This window comes from Gadus macrocephalus, chromosome 7, assembly GCF_031168955.1.
Source record: "Gadus macrocephalus chromosome 7, ASM3116895v1".
NCBI classification, from domain to species: Eukaryota; Metazoa; Chordata; class Actinopteri; order Gadiformes; family Gadidae; genus Gadus; species Gadus macrocephalus.
The window spans coordinates 28,007,331-28,022,478 of NC_082388.1; the positions used below are offsets into that span (position 1 = coordinate 28,007,331).

General features: G+C 49.1%; 1 protein-coding gene across 1 annotated transcript; it reads right to left on the reverse strand.

Moving 5' to 3' along the window:
* Window positions 1-120: 120 nt before the first annotated feature.
* On the reverse strand, window positions 121-8,580 carry LOC132461124 (hemicentin-2-like). The gene is made up of 11 exons (XM_060056169.1): window positions 8,267-8,580; window positions 7,767-7,942; window positions 5,751-5,863; window positions 5,519-5,635; window positions 5,222-5,440; window positions 5,000-5,132; window positions 3,591-3,737; window positions 3,179-3,271; window positions 1,784-2,113; window positions 1,126-1,439; window positions 121-844 (listed from the first exon to the last, which is right to left on the reverse strand). The coding sequence occupies exons 1-11, from the start codon at window positions 8,578-8,580 to the stop codon at window positions 284-286; spliced, it is 2,517 nt and encodes an 838-aa protein (XP_059912152.1). The 3' UTR covers window positions 121-283.
* Between the last annotated feature and the right edge of the window lie 6,568 nt (window positions 8,581-15,148).

A 15,148-nucleotide genomic window follows, 5' to 3' on the forward strand; every position in this document is an offset into this window, starting at 1 on the left:
AACCTGCAGATACGCTGATCGGCCCAGAGCTCCGCCCACTGTCGGCTGATCTGAGCGCAGTCGTCAGGAACACAACAACAACGATTTTCATTGGAATGTGAAGAAAAACAAGCAGACCAGTACCCCAAATCATCTGTTTTATCAAAGACTGTTTTATCAAAGACTGTCCACAAACGGACAATCCCATGGTCAGTGGACATACAAAACCATTAAATCGATCCCACCCTTACACTTCACACACACATGGTTCTATCCCAGCAGGCAGAACCGGCGGAACAAGTGGTCAACGCTGAGCCAGCGCCATCCAAACCATCATGGCCGCCTGCCAGAGGTAATAAGGACGGGGCCTTCTGGCCGCCGCCGCTGCTCCAGAGGTCGCCGTCGCGCCAGCGGTGGTCGTATCGCTGGAGGTCCAGGCGGTGGGGGTCCCGGCGGTGGGGGTCCCGGCGGTGGGGGTTAGCAGGGCGGGGGTCCCCGGGGTGGGGGTCTCCGGGGTGGGGGTCTCCGGGGTGGGGCCCCCGGCGGTGGGGGTCCCCTGGGTGGGGGTCCCGGCGGTCCTGCGGCTGCTGAAGCAGGTCCCCACGTTGCCCGCCTCGTCGGTGGCCACCAGCTCCAGGTGGGGGGAGCAGCAGGAGGCAGTGTAGGAGACCAGGGTGACGGCCCCCCCGGGGCCCTGGCTGGAGGTCAGCGTGCCGTTTCCCCGCTGGAGGGACAGCAGCGGCTGGCCCAGGCTGTCGCCGTCCGTCAGGTTGGCCGTCATCTCCCAGGTGGACTGGGAGCACTGGGAGGGGCAGTCCGCCCTGAGGCTGGTCACCTGACACACCGGACGGCTGTGGTCCGTCACCTGGGGAGGGGGCGGGGGGGGGGGGGACAGCGTTCACCTGGGGGGCTCCTCTGAGCCGGGCGGTCCATGGAGGACTTCTGGTTCAGTCGTCTGGAATGACCTTTGGTTTAGCCCTCCAACTTTGAGGGTGTTATTGATTATATCAATCACTATTATATATCTATATATCTATATATATATATATATATATATATATATATATATATATATATATATATATATATATGTGAATCATCCTTCCTATCTTGACCATCAAACCAAGTTGATCAATGGTTAGTAACCTTGGTAACGACAGGAAACCTCAGAACCAGGTGGTTGGTGTCGTTGCCCCCCGGGGCGCGGGCCCGGAGGGTCAGGGTGACCGCCGTCCCGCTGGGGGTTCCGGGGGGCGCCCTGAGGGTCCCGGTGCCGCGGGCAGAGCCCGTCCCGTCCCGGGGCAGCAGGCTGGGGAAGGCGGAGGCGAAGCCCCGGTCGTTGGAGGCCTGGATGGTGAAGTGACCCCCTGCCCCGCTGGACTCCACCCTGAAGGGGACGGAGAGGGTCCCCCCGGGCTCCAGGCCGCCGCCCACCGAGGTCTGGGGGGAGGGGGGGGCACCTCATGTACCTCTCTTATCTTCATCTAACCAGCGGCCACTCAAAGCACTTCACATTCACCCATTCATAAACACATTCACCCATTCATAAACACATTCACCCATTCATAAACACATTCACCCATTCATAAACACATTCACCCATTCATAAACACATTCACCCATTCATAAACACATTCACCCATTCATAAACACATTCACCCATTCATACACCCGAGATGCCTTGCTCAAGGACATGTCTACTATAACTCTAGCAACCTTCCAGATACAAGTCAACCCTCTAGTCAACCACACCCCCTCACCGTTATAGCCACGCCCCCTCGCCGTTATAGCCCCGCCCCTTCACCGTCATAGCCCCGCCCCCTCACCGTTATAGCAACGCCCGAGGCTCTGAAGCGGCCCCCCAGCTGGCGTTGGAAGGCGGTGGTCGGCCCCCCCGTTCCCCCAGCCCGCCCCGTCACCAGCACCACAAAGCCCCCTGAGGGGGCGGAGTCAAAGCGGGCCAGGAAGTCTCCTCCCCCCAGAGCCTCCAGGGTCCCGTTCACCCCCCCCCAGCCGGCGGCATCCACCAGCCTGACGGAGCTCAGCCAGCCGGGGTCAGGGGTCAGCGAGCCGGGGTCAGGGGTCAGCCAGCCGGGGTCAGAGGTCAGCGTCAGCAGCAGTGTCAGGCTCCCTCCTGAAGGAACCAATACTGTATATGATATATACTGTATATATACGATAATATCATGCTGTATATGATATATACTGTATATATACACGATAATATCATACTGTATATGATATATACTGTATATATACACGATAATGTCATACTGTATATGATACATACTGTATATATACGATAATATCATACTGTATATGATATATACTGTATATATACACGATAATGTCATACTGTATATGATACATACTGTATATATACGATAATATCATACTGTATATGATATATACTGCATATATACGATAATATCATACTGTATATGATACATACTGTATATATACGATAATATCATACTGTATATGATATATACTGTATATATACGATAATATCATACTGTATATGATACATACTGCATATATACGATAATATCATACTGTATATGATATATACTGTATATATACGATAATATCATACTGTATATGATACATTCTGTTTATATACGATAATATCATACTGTATATGATACATACTGTCTATATACGATAATATCATACTGTATATGATATATACTGTATATATATATACGATAAAACCACACTGTATATGATATATACTGTGTATATATACAGAAACAACATACTGTAATTCTACATACTGTATATATACGATAACACCATACCGTACATGATATATATATATATATATATATATATATATAGTCTATATGATATATACTATGATATATATAGTCTATATAGATATATAGTCTATATGATATATACTGTATATATATATACGATAACACTATAAACACTGTATATATATACAATAAAACCATACTGTATATGATATATACTGTATCTATACAATAACAACTTACTGTATATGATATAAACTGTGTATATATATATGATATATACTGTACGTGATATACACTGTATATATATATACACGATAACAACACACTGTATATTATATATACTGTATATATACGATAACACCTGTATAGGATATATGCTGTGTATGATATTAGATGTATAGGATATACATCAGCATATTTATGTCCTCAAGGTTTACCAGCTGCGGGACGGTTTTCTACAACATCAAAGCCTTCAGCAGCTCCCTGGAAGAACTGCACAAAGTCAAAGAGGACATCGATTCCACTCCGACCTGGGAATCAGACCGGAGACTGGAGGTCAAGAAATGTGAGCTGAAGGTCGGGACACTCAAAGGGTTAAGGTTCATGATGGACACTTTGGATTCATTACATTCATGAACATTCATTTTATATCTATATAGATAGATATGTATTTATATGTATGCACAATTTATAAACTGGTGGTGTTTAGTGAGGTACCCCCTTCCCTGTAAAAAGCGTCTTTGAGTGTCTAGAAAAGCGCTATATAAATTCAATCCATTATAAAACCTGAAAACATGTATGCGATTTACAAAACAAATAGATAGCAATGTAAAAGCCGGCTTGTCTTACCTACAATCTTCAGAGAGTAAGAGTCAGCTGAAAGAAGCATTATCTCCCAAACTCCGACTGATGGAATCATCTGCAAAGTTCTGAAATTACCCACAACCGTCTCTGTGGCTAAAGAGTTATAAGGGCTGTCCAGAGTTTGTGAAACACCTGTTGAAACAGATTCAAGTGACAAATAATCACAGATCAATTCAGGTGAGAGATATCACAGATCAATTCAACTGACAGATAATCACAGATCAATTCAACTGAAAGATAACCAAAGTTCAATCCAGGTGCAGACTAATAATTGCTCATGGATTGAACAATGTCGACATTGTGTTCAAGGTATGCAAGTTGTGGATCAACGGCAAAATGATGGGTAGCTGAAAAACATTCCTACAAATGCGACTACAGGACTACAGGAACATTCCTACAAATGCGACCCCCCCCCCCCCCCCCCCCCCCCTCTCAGCCCCCCCAACTGTGAATTACTTCCAGCGTCCCTGATTGTAGGGCATCTTTATAAAGGCTATAGTTACCTCCTAAGAAAATGTAATATAGCCCAGACTTTACGCTTACCCTTTACACTTATCCAATTCAGTACAGACTTTACACTTGCCCTTCACACTTATCCAATATAGCCCAGTCTTTAGACTTGCCCTTCACACTTATCCAATATAGCCCAGTCTTTACACTTACCCAGTTCCACCGTTGTGCAGTGGGACGAGACAACAAGGTGGTGAAGGTAAAGTTAAGGTCTCTCCCAGTGATAGAGATACCTTAGGGTCTGGTGAGGGTAAAGTTAAGGTCTCTCCCAGTGATAGAGATACCTTAGGGTCTGGTGAGGGTAAAGTTAAGGTCTCTCCCAGTGATAGAGATACCTTAGGGTCTGGTGAGGGTAAAGTTAAGGTCTCTCCCAGTGATAGTTACCTTAGGGTCTGGTGAGGGTAAAGTTAAGGTCTCTCCCAGTGATAGTTACCTTAGGGTCTGGTGAGGGTAAAGTTAAGGTCTCTCCCAGTGATAGTTACCTTAGGGTCTGGTGAGGGTAAAGTTAAGGTCTCTCCCAGTGATAGAGTTACCTTAGGGTCTGGTGAGGGTAAAGTTAAGGTCTCTCCCAGTGATAGAGATACCTTAGGGTCTGGTGAAGGTAAAGTTAAGGTCTCTCCCAGTGATAGAGATACCTTAGGGTCTGGTGAGGGTAAAGTTAAGGTCTCTCCCAGTGATAGAGATAACTTAGGGTCTGGTGAGGGTAAAGTTAAGGTCTCTCCCAGTGATAGTTACCTTAGGGTCTGGTGAGGGTAAAGTTAAGGTCTCTCCTAGTGATAGTTACCTTAGGGTCTGGTGAAGGTAAAGTTAAGGTCTCTCCCAGTGATAGTTACCTTAGGGTCTGGTGAGGGTAAAGTTAAGGTCACTCCTAGTGATTGAGTTACCTGAAGGGCTGGTGAGAGTAAAGTTAAGGACTCTCCCAGTGATGTAAGCAGTGAGGTTTCCCACAGACTCGTCCACAGAGAAGGAGAAAGTCTCATCTCTCCCTGGGCTCCTGACAGCCTGAAGAAGGGTCACCTGAGAGTAAGAGAACACAACAGAAGACGTTGTTTTATGTTTAAGCTAAGCTAGCATTTGAAGCTGATCCACTTGGTTGATGGGGTTACCAGAGAGGCTGCGGAGGTCTCTGTGACGAGGGCCATGGCCTCGGAGAGCTGGCTCTTCTTCACATGGATGGCCTGACCTCCTGAAGCGTGGGCCAGATCCGTGAAGAGTTGGGCTTCAGCAGAAGACATTTGACCGGTCGGACCGTCCTGGCTCTGCCCGCTCACTTCCTGACGGCAACGGAACGAGAACTGGAACGGACCGGTGAGCATAAAGTTCACCTAAAAAACCAACGGCAGTTCGATGAGAAGAGTCAAATGTATTTAAGTACAATAAGACCAGTATTGGACGCAACCTACCACTGTCTTGGTCCGCTCCATCAGTGCCAGCACTGTGTCTGTGAGGTGAAGGTCTTTTGCAATTCCATCAGTGAAAAGGAAAACCTCTGAACCAGAGGGCGCACCCGTCAAGGCCAGCTACAAAGGAAAGCAGAGCTGGGAGTGAAGTCCAGCTTCTTAATTCACCAGCAACAATGAGAACAACAGAAACCTGATCTGAGTCCCTCTGGAAGAACACCCAGACCCGGCGCACCTGCAGCCCGGACAGGGCCAGCTCAGGGTAGTCTCCTCCGCCGGCCGCCGTCAGGTTGCTCAGCCAGGCCTTGAAGATGTTGGGGTCTGTGGTCGTCATCAGGGGACCGAAGTCTGTCCACAGGTCAGATGGAAACAAACCAGACTAAATAACTGCTTGTAAATGATTCTGTGTTCGTTGAGTGGATTGCCATTTTTTTCTCAGTTCAATGAAACTATGTATCTGTAATCAATTAATCAATAACCAACCAAGTCAACCAAGCAATCGATCAATCCACGAGTTCTTTCTCTCTCCCATGAGGATGAAGGGGTGCTCCAGTAGACTAAGAGGAACTGATGTGATTGTGTGCTCCTCTATGTTTTAAACACCCGCTTCCAAGTGGTGCAGATGAACGCAAAGACATGTGGGGTACGGCACAGAACAATGACCACAGCCTCCTACCTCCTACCTGGACCCTCTCCTACCTGGACCCTCTCCTACCTGGACCCTCTCCTACCTGGACCCTCTCCTACCTGGACCCTCTCCTACCTGGACCCTCTCCTACCTGGACCCTCTCCTACCTGGACCCTCTCCTACCTGGACCCTCTCCTACCTGGACCCTCTCCTACCTGGACCACCTCCTACCCGGACCCTCTCCTACCCGGACCCTCTCCTACCTGGACCCTCTCCTACCTGGACCACCTCCTACCTGGACCCTCTCCTACCTGGACCCTCTCCTACCTGGACCCTCTCCTACCTGGACCCTCTCCTACCTGGACCCTCTCCTACCCGGACCCTCTCCTACCTGGACCCTCTCCTACCTGGACCACCTCCTACCTGGACCCTCTCCTACCCGGACCCTCTCCTACCTGGACCACCTCCTACCTGGACCCTCTCCTACCTGGACCACCTCCTACCTGGACCCTCTCCTACCTGGACCCTCTCCTACCCGGACCCTCTCCTACCTGGATCCCCTCCTACCTGGACCACCTCCTACCTGGACCCTCTCCTACCTGGACCCTCTCCTACCTGGACCCTCTCCTACCTGGACCACCTCCTACCTGGACCCTCTCCTACCTGGATCCCCTCCTACCTGGACCACCTCCTACCTGGACCCTCTCCTACCTGGATCCTCTCCTACCTGGACCACCTCCTACCTGGACCCTCTCCTACCTGGATCCCCTCCTACCTGGACCCTCTCCTACCTGGATCCTCTCCTACCTGGACCCTCTCCTACCTGGATCCTCTCCTACCTGGACCCTCTCCTACCTGGACCACCTCCTACCCGGACCCTCTCCTACCTGGATCCTCTCCTACCTGGACCACCTCCTACCTGGACCCTCTCCTACCTGGACCCTCTCCTACCTGGACCACCTCCTACCTGGACCCTCTCCTACCTGGATCCTCTCCTACCTGGACCACCTCCTACCTGGACCACCTCCTACCTGGACCCTCTCCTACCTGGACCCTCTCCTACCTGGATCCTCTCCTACCTGGACCCTCTCCTACCCGGACCCTCTCCTACCTGGACCCTCTCCTACCTGGACCACCTCCTACCTGGACCCTCTCCTACCTGGATCCTCTCCTACCTGGACCACCTCCTACCTGGACCACCTCCTACCTGGACCCTCTCCTACCTGGACCCTCTCCTACCTGGATCCTCTCCTACCTGGACCACCTCCTACCTGGACCCTCTCCTACCTGGATCCTCTCCTACCTGGACCACCTCCTACCTGGACCCTCTCCTACCTGGATCCTCTCCTACCTGGACCACCTCCTACCTGGACCCTCTCCTACCTGGATCCCCTCCTACCTGGACCACCTCCTACCTGGACCCTCTCCTACCTGGATCCTCTCCTACCTGGACCACCTCCTACCTGGACCACCTCCTACCTGGACCCTCTCCTACCTGGACCACCTCCTACCTGGACCCTCTCCTACCTGGACCCTCTCCTACCTGGACCACCTCCTACCTGGACCCTCTCCTACCTGGATCCCCTCCTACCTGGACCACCTCCTACCTGGACCCTCTCCTACCTGGATCACTGAAGAGAACAAGGAGGTAGAGCGATGGTTCGTCAGGCGTTCCCACTCTGCCGTCGACGAGCGCTGCGGTGACGCTCTTCACAGCAGCGATGTCGTCGCCCATACTTCCTGTGGAGTCGATCACAAAACACAGAGCTCTGCTGGACCCCTTGGAAATGCCCAGCATGCTGAGCGGAGAGGAGACATGAAGAAAGGAGCATTCACTGTGAGGTTCCTTCTAGACCAGGCGGCCAAAACGGTCACCACATCACATGACAGGAATACCCAAATAAAAGATATCGGATTGCAATAACATTTGAGCTTTTGCCAAGATGATGCCAAAATCTGTAAATGTTTGTAAATATATCTATCATATCTCTACTTTATCCATTCTGACTAGAGTGTGTTCTAGGAGGGGTGTGGTGGGGGCTAGCCCCTGGATAGGGCCTTAAGGGCGAGTAGAGGGTGACTGGTCTGATGCCAAACAAACCAATAGTGAACAGTCTGCGTACCGGAGGAAGTCTGTGTTCCCGGCCGCCCCACGGATGTCGTCTAGCAGCTCGATGGTCGCGGCGGTAGCAAGCCGTGCAGCCGCGTGGTGCGCGTGTCCGTGTTCGGCCGTCGGCCCGTCTTTATTGATCCCACCCGTCGGCTCTGTGTTTCTCGTTTGGTCGAAAACTCCTCCATGGCTGCACTTCCCTGTTCCAGAAGAGTGGACCCATCTTAAAGGAGCAACATAATGTCCTTCTGTCCCAACAAGGACAAACTCGGGACGAGTCGAATCCAAGGTCTTGACTCCACTGAGCTCAGAACACCTTAAATCCATCCATGTTGTTTGTTTAAAGGTGCGGTGTGTAGGAGTTGGCTCCATCTAGCGGTCAGGACTCAGATTGCAACCAACAAAATACCACCCTGTTTCTGAATTGTTATCTATGCCATTTTCTAGGAACACTTTTAATAAAAACCTGGAGATAACAACACCAGAGGGAGACCCACACCAGAGCTTAAATTAGTTCAGAAAACCAAAGCTTTTGAAAGGCCTTTCAACTCCACCAACTATCTCGATACCTGTGGCTGACGCGATAAGAAAGCAGCAAAAGCTTTACTGTTGGTGTTTGATTTGTCTGCTGTCTATATACAGTATATGTCTATATATATTTAAATATATATGTCTACATATATGTCTATATTCAACGGAAGTGCTGAAGTAAGCAAGAGGTTGGTGGTCAGAGGGTTTAAGAGTCAGGGTTCACTCCTGGTTTTCCACGTGTCGTGTTGAAGTGAACGAATTTTGTAATTTAGTCTCTAAAACTATTGGTCACAGATTACATATAGCGAATACTATTAAAAATGTAAAACACTTTCTATCTAGAGCCCTTTTCTCAAACATGGGCAACTGTAACCATGGAGACATAAAGGTTCATTTTAACTGAACCAAAAACCAATTTCTATGGAATAATTATAATACACCAAATAAATATACTTCTTAATATTATATTTCATTTCTGCCAACTCCGTTCTGCTAGATGCTACTCAATTCTTCTAATTAATTCTAATAAAGGGATAAAATGTTTCATCTAACAGATCTACACTCACAATTTCGCTCCTACAGCTTCATTGAATGCAATATATTTAAGGACAAAGGGAGATTTTACCAGCTGGTTTGGATGAAGAAAGGAGGCCAAAATATCCCGAAGTCAGTATTTGGTCTTGAATAATGTCTTCTCGGATATTTGTTTCACAACGAAAGTTTCACAACGAAACAAACGTCACAGACTTATTAATTCAAAATGTCTTTAGGGACTTACCTGTTTGATTGATTGATAATAATAGATTATCACTTATGTTTCCAATCTGGGTGGCAGCTGTCATGAGGTTTTGGTTGGGTTTCACATTTCCCAGCTCTACCCAGTTACTGTGGCTGTAGAAATCCTCCAGATTAAAAAGAAAAAGTAATTATTATTTTCGTATTTTTGTAGGCCTATATTTTAAATAGGCCTACAAAAGGGATCTGTTATTTACCTTTTGTGACACTATATAATATATAACCACGGCTCAGTAGACGAAACCTTTTAATATCAATCAGATCTGATATCGGATCATATTCTGTGATCAGGTATCAGACCGCCCGCCCAGATCTGGTCTGATCAAGATTCAGCTGACCATTTACAAGCTGACCATATGTATCCGTGTTTTAACCTCCATGGTTTTAACAATAGGTCTATTTACTGGACACGAGAAGAACAGTATACTGCAGGTAGAGACATTGAAGCCATATATTTAAGAAGGCCGTCAAAAATTTGACAAGTTGAATATCGAGTCGAAGTTCTTAAGTTGAGAATTGTTCAATATTAGTCGTGTTAAAATATTGTGTTTATTATTACATTTGTGAAGACAGTTAGGCTATAATAAGCAAATTAAATTTCATATTGTCTTTATATTTGTTTTTAGAATTTATGATTAATCTACCCAGGTCATATTCCTGCTTGAACTACGACATTTAAATAATTGTTCTAAATTATAAGATTTTATATTGTTTTAAAAAGAATAACTTTATAGGCCATATAAGCCTATTTGTGATACGAGACAGAACATTTGAATGATGGGATTGTTCTTCAGGTAGCCATATGATGATATGATTGTTTTATTAAATAGAGACCTGCAGGGAGTGGGTGATTTCTCCCAGTTTCTCCCGGGCTGAGACGAAGTTCCCCCGCCTGTTGCTGGCCTTGATGGCATCCAGGCCGTCCGTGATGAGCCCCCTCCCGGCCTCGAACTTCTCGCCGTGAAAGTGGAACTCGGCATCGAACTTGTGTCTTATGTCCACGCGCTTATTCGTTGTCTGGATCTCTCTGATGGCTTTGAGGAAACTCTTTGTTGATGCCGCCGCGTCACACGCTCCGATCACGCGCGCCACCGTTAGAGGCCACGGCTGAGCATGCACACACACACACACACACACACACACACACACACACACACACACACACACACACACACACACACACACACACACACACACACACACACACACACACACACACACACACACACACACACACACACACACACACACGCAGACACACACGCAGTCACACGCACGCACACACAGTGTAAATGGTTTGACTTGACGGCAGAAGATGCTGCGTGTTGGACAGATGGTTCCTCACCGGCAGGCTGAAGGCCCGGCCCTCAACCTCCGCCAAGCTGCGGCAGGTCCGGACGACGGCGTCAAGAACCGCGGTCTGGGTGATCTCCTGGTGGGTCTCGGTGATCCCCTGGTGGATCCGAGGGTACTCGGTGATCCTAAACGCTACGGCCCCCGTCAGAAACACGAGGGCCAGCGCCTTCCAGCACTCAATGGACCTCATTCTCAGGCTGCTTGAAAAAAGTTTTTCACTAGAATATTTTTATTGCAAAAAGATATGTTTATAATATTTTATGAAATGCTTTGAGGCTATTTAAAAAAGAAAAACACTATGCATGATGCAGCTATTAGAGCGATGAATACATTAATTATTTTTAGAATAAAAATCAATGAGATCGACGGCATGTACATCCGTTAGCTCCTTCCCTGAAGTGACTCAAGAGAAAATAGACCGGTTGTATTGTTCATCAGACCGGCTCACAACCCGCCCACCGAGCCCGTCCCCACCTGCATCAAAAGAGAGAGAGAGAGAGAGAGAGAGAGAGAGAGAGAGAGAGAGAGAGAGAGAGAGAGAGAGAGAGAGAGAGAGAGAGAGAGAGAGAGAGAGAGAGAGAGAGAGAGAGAGAGAGAGAGAGAGAGAGAGAGAGAACTTTGGTTGTAATCCTCCCTCCATTCACCTCCTATTCCCTCGTTGGACGGTCGCTATAATCTAGGAAACTAGATGTTTAGCACGTCAACACCTTTAACGGTCGTAGTACTATTTCAAATGCAGGCGCCTGATATACAGTTGAAGTGGTAGTCATATAAGGTCTAATAAGCTGCTGTTGCTGATTGCAGTGAATAGTAGTTTCAGTCTAACGAGTTGTTGTTCTAATTGTTTCACTGGATATCACTCTCTCTCTCTCTCTCTCTCTCTCCTGGAAGCGGGGCGCTCGTATTTGTTTGGTCACTCTTCAGTCCAGGTGAGCGAGGGCCCGTCAGTCAAAGGCCCCAGCATCAGACTGGGCGGGGCATGGTCACTTCTTCCTGCTCCAATGAGAGATAAGCTTGGGCGAGTCCAATTTTTAAAGATAAAATTCTTAAATTCTCCAATTATCATTAAATCAGACATATCCATAGAGCATGTGTCATCTCTTCGGGTCAATTAAACCTGTGGTCAATTTTAGGTTTGATTTTACAGTTTTCCAACAATGTCCCCGTACTGACATTATGGGTGGAGAGGCGGACCTCCTCCTGACGGCGCCTGGTCCAGGGGAACTGACATTCTGACAGTGGATTATAGCGCCGTCTACAGGCAGGGGCTGGACCTACAGGGGGCGGACCTGGACATGAAGCTAAAACAACCTTCCAAGGACAGATACACATTCCATTAAACTGAAACATAGCAGAACACAAATAACTAATGAACACAGGAGAGACCAGCAGGAGACAGCAGGGAAGAGACTAATAGGAGACCGCAGGGGAGAGACCAGCAGGAGAGAAACCAGCAGGAGACAGCAGGGGAGAGACCAGCAGGAGACAGACCAGCAGGAGACAGCAGGGGAGAGACCAGCAGGAGACAGCAGGGGAGAGACCAGCAGGAGTGAGACCAGCAGGAGACAGCAGGGGAGAGACCAGCAGGAGAGCGACCAGCAGGAGAGCGACCAGCAGGAGACATTAGGGGAGAGACCAACATGAGACAGCAGGGGAGACCAGGAGAGAGACCAGCATGAGACAGCAGGGGAGAGACCAACATGAGACAGCAGGGGAGAGACCAACATGAGACAGCAGGGGAGAGACCAGCAGGAGACAGCAGGGGAGAGACCAGCAGGAGACCACATGAGTGAGACCAGCAGGAGACTGCAGGAGAGAGACCAGCAGGAGAGAGACCAGCAGGAGACAGCAGGGGAGACCAGCAGGAGAGAGACCAGCAGGAGACAGCAGGGGAGAGGACGGAGACTGGGAGAAAGGAACAGAGGGTTCACTGTGAGACACACACTTGCCGAGGCGACCAGACGGGGGTTTGAATACTTCAACCACAAGAGGTCTACGTTGGAAACAATACCCTACTACACAAACCAATGCTAACACACTCTCCACCTCCGGTAGTCAGGGGCCATGAAGGCTTTGAGGGAAATAAGCCAGCAGTCCAGGTTCTGACACTCCGTCCATCAGCCAATCAGAACGCAGCATCCAGGCTGTGTATGGAGGGGGTTGGACCAAGAGTCTGATGCTGTATTGGACTTTTGTACTCATGGTATTAATGTTGATGTAACTGTTCCATAATGGTGAACTTGGAATAAAGATGAGGAATGGAGAAGCATGACCTGGTGAACACACACAATAAATACTAAAATGACTTTATTACAGTTGGTTCATAAACCAGTACCCCCCTTCCAACCAAAGAATTGTAATTACAAACAAAATATTACATGTATCCCCTAAACTTTAAGTTACTTTATACACTGTAGATTACTTAATCTGCTGCAATGAATAGCATGTCTTCTGTCTGACAATCTGCTCATACTTCGTGTTGCATATCACTTGTTGAATACCGGTTAATACCGGTTAATGCAGCTCTGGAACGAGCGTCAGAACTTGAGATCCACCAACGACAGAGTGAAGGCAAAAGGAATGCGGAAAAAACCGACCTGTGGCCCCTTCAGCCTATCACAACATCAGAGCCGTCAATCAACTGTCATCAGAGCTGTCAGTCAACTGTCCATCAGAGCTGTCAGTCAACTGTCTTCAGAGCCGTCAGTGAGCTGTACATCAGAGCAGTCAGTCAACTGTCCGTCAACTGTCAGCAGAGCTGTCAGTGAACTGTCATCAGAGCCGTCAGTCAACTGTCAGTGAGCTGTCCTTCAGAGCCGTCAGTCAACTGTCCGTCAACTGTCATCAGAGCTGTCAGTCAACTGTCATCAGAGCTGTCAGTCAACTGTCCATCAGAGCCCTCAGTGGTTCAGTGATCCACGGTTGTGTTCTGAGAGCGATGCGTAAACACAGGAGAACAGAACTGAACCAGACCGGATCCTGCATTCTTTCCGCTTCAGGTTCACCCCCCCCCCCCCCCCGAGAACAGCGACAAAAACACTTTGAAATGAGGTGGAAGAGAAAAGTGGACTCTAAAAGAGGCTCGTCAGAGCAGCCATGTTGAGGGTTAGAAGGGTTATGGTAAGGGCTAGGGTTGGGGCTAGGGTAAGGGCTAGGGTAAGTGCGAGTGCTAGGGTTGAGGTTAAGGTTAGGGTTAGCCCTAACCTCAGTTGATTAGGGTTAACCCTAACCTCAGGTGGAACGAAGAGGAGACAGGAGAGTGAATCAGTCCAAACCACCTGAAGTCACTCAGGAACCCTTGGGAGATGAGGTAAAGAGCAGCCTGGTTTCACAGCCTTTGTTTACATGCGTTGTTGGAGCGATTTTACTTTTATTTTTTACAGAGGTTATCGGGCGATTGTCTTTCAGTTCAGTCTCTCAGTAAACAGAAGGCCAGTCGGTCCCACCGTCCAGACCAACTCATCCTACCAGTTCAGCCAGGACAGGACGTCTCTGAGGGTCACCTGTCTGCATAGAGCCCCACTGGGGCCCCTAGGAACCACGTGAGGCCCCTAGGAACCACGTGAGGCCCCTAGGAACCATGGGGGCCTCTTAGAACCACGTGGGGCCCCTTCCCGGGGGGGCCCCTAGGAAACAGGAGCTCCTGTAATCCAGTGTGAACACGTTCTCCTGTAATCTACAGTTGGAACAGGATCTCCTGTAATCCACAGTGTGAACACGTTCTGCTATAATCCACAGTGTGAACACGTTCTGCTGTAATCCACAGTGTGAACACGTTCTGCTGTAATCCCTTCAGTCCTGTTCTCCTCACAGGGTTTAACTCAGCACTGGGACCAGAAGGGTCAAACAGGCCTTCGGGGGCCAGCGGGGGCCGGCGAGGGGCCAATGGGGGGCCAACAGGGGCCAGCCGGGGCCATCGAAGGAGACGTTGGTGGTGGGGGTGGGGGTTGGTGGTGGTGGAGGAGGTGGAGGTGGTGGTGATGGGGGGGCAGGGTTGTGGTGGGGGTGGTGGTGGTGGTGGATGTGGAGGTGGTGGATGTGGAGGTGGGGGTGATGGGGGTGGTGGTGGTGGTGGGCAGGGTTTTGGTGGAGGTGGTGGTGCTGTAGGTGGTGGGGGGGGCAGGACCGAGCAGGCTGTGCCTTTGGGGGGAGGGGGGGTCAGGGTCATGGCAGAGGAGAGCCCTGCAGCACCTCCGTCACCACCGCCGCCCGG

Coding starts and splice junctions, on each gene's coding strand:
- LOC132461124 (XM_060056169.1), bottom strand. CDS start 8,580: ATGGATTTAAGGTGTTCTGAGCTCAGTGGAGTCAAGACCTTGGATTCG. Junction 7,943..8,266: donor GGGAACACAGACTTCCTCCG/GTACGCAGACTG, acceptor CTCTCCGCTCAG/CATGCTGGGCATTTCCAAGG. Junction 2,114..3,178: donor AGAAAACCGTCCCGCAGCTG/GTAAACCTTGAG, acceptor TGGTTCCTTCAG/GAGGGAGCCTGACACTGCTG.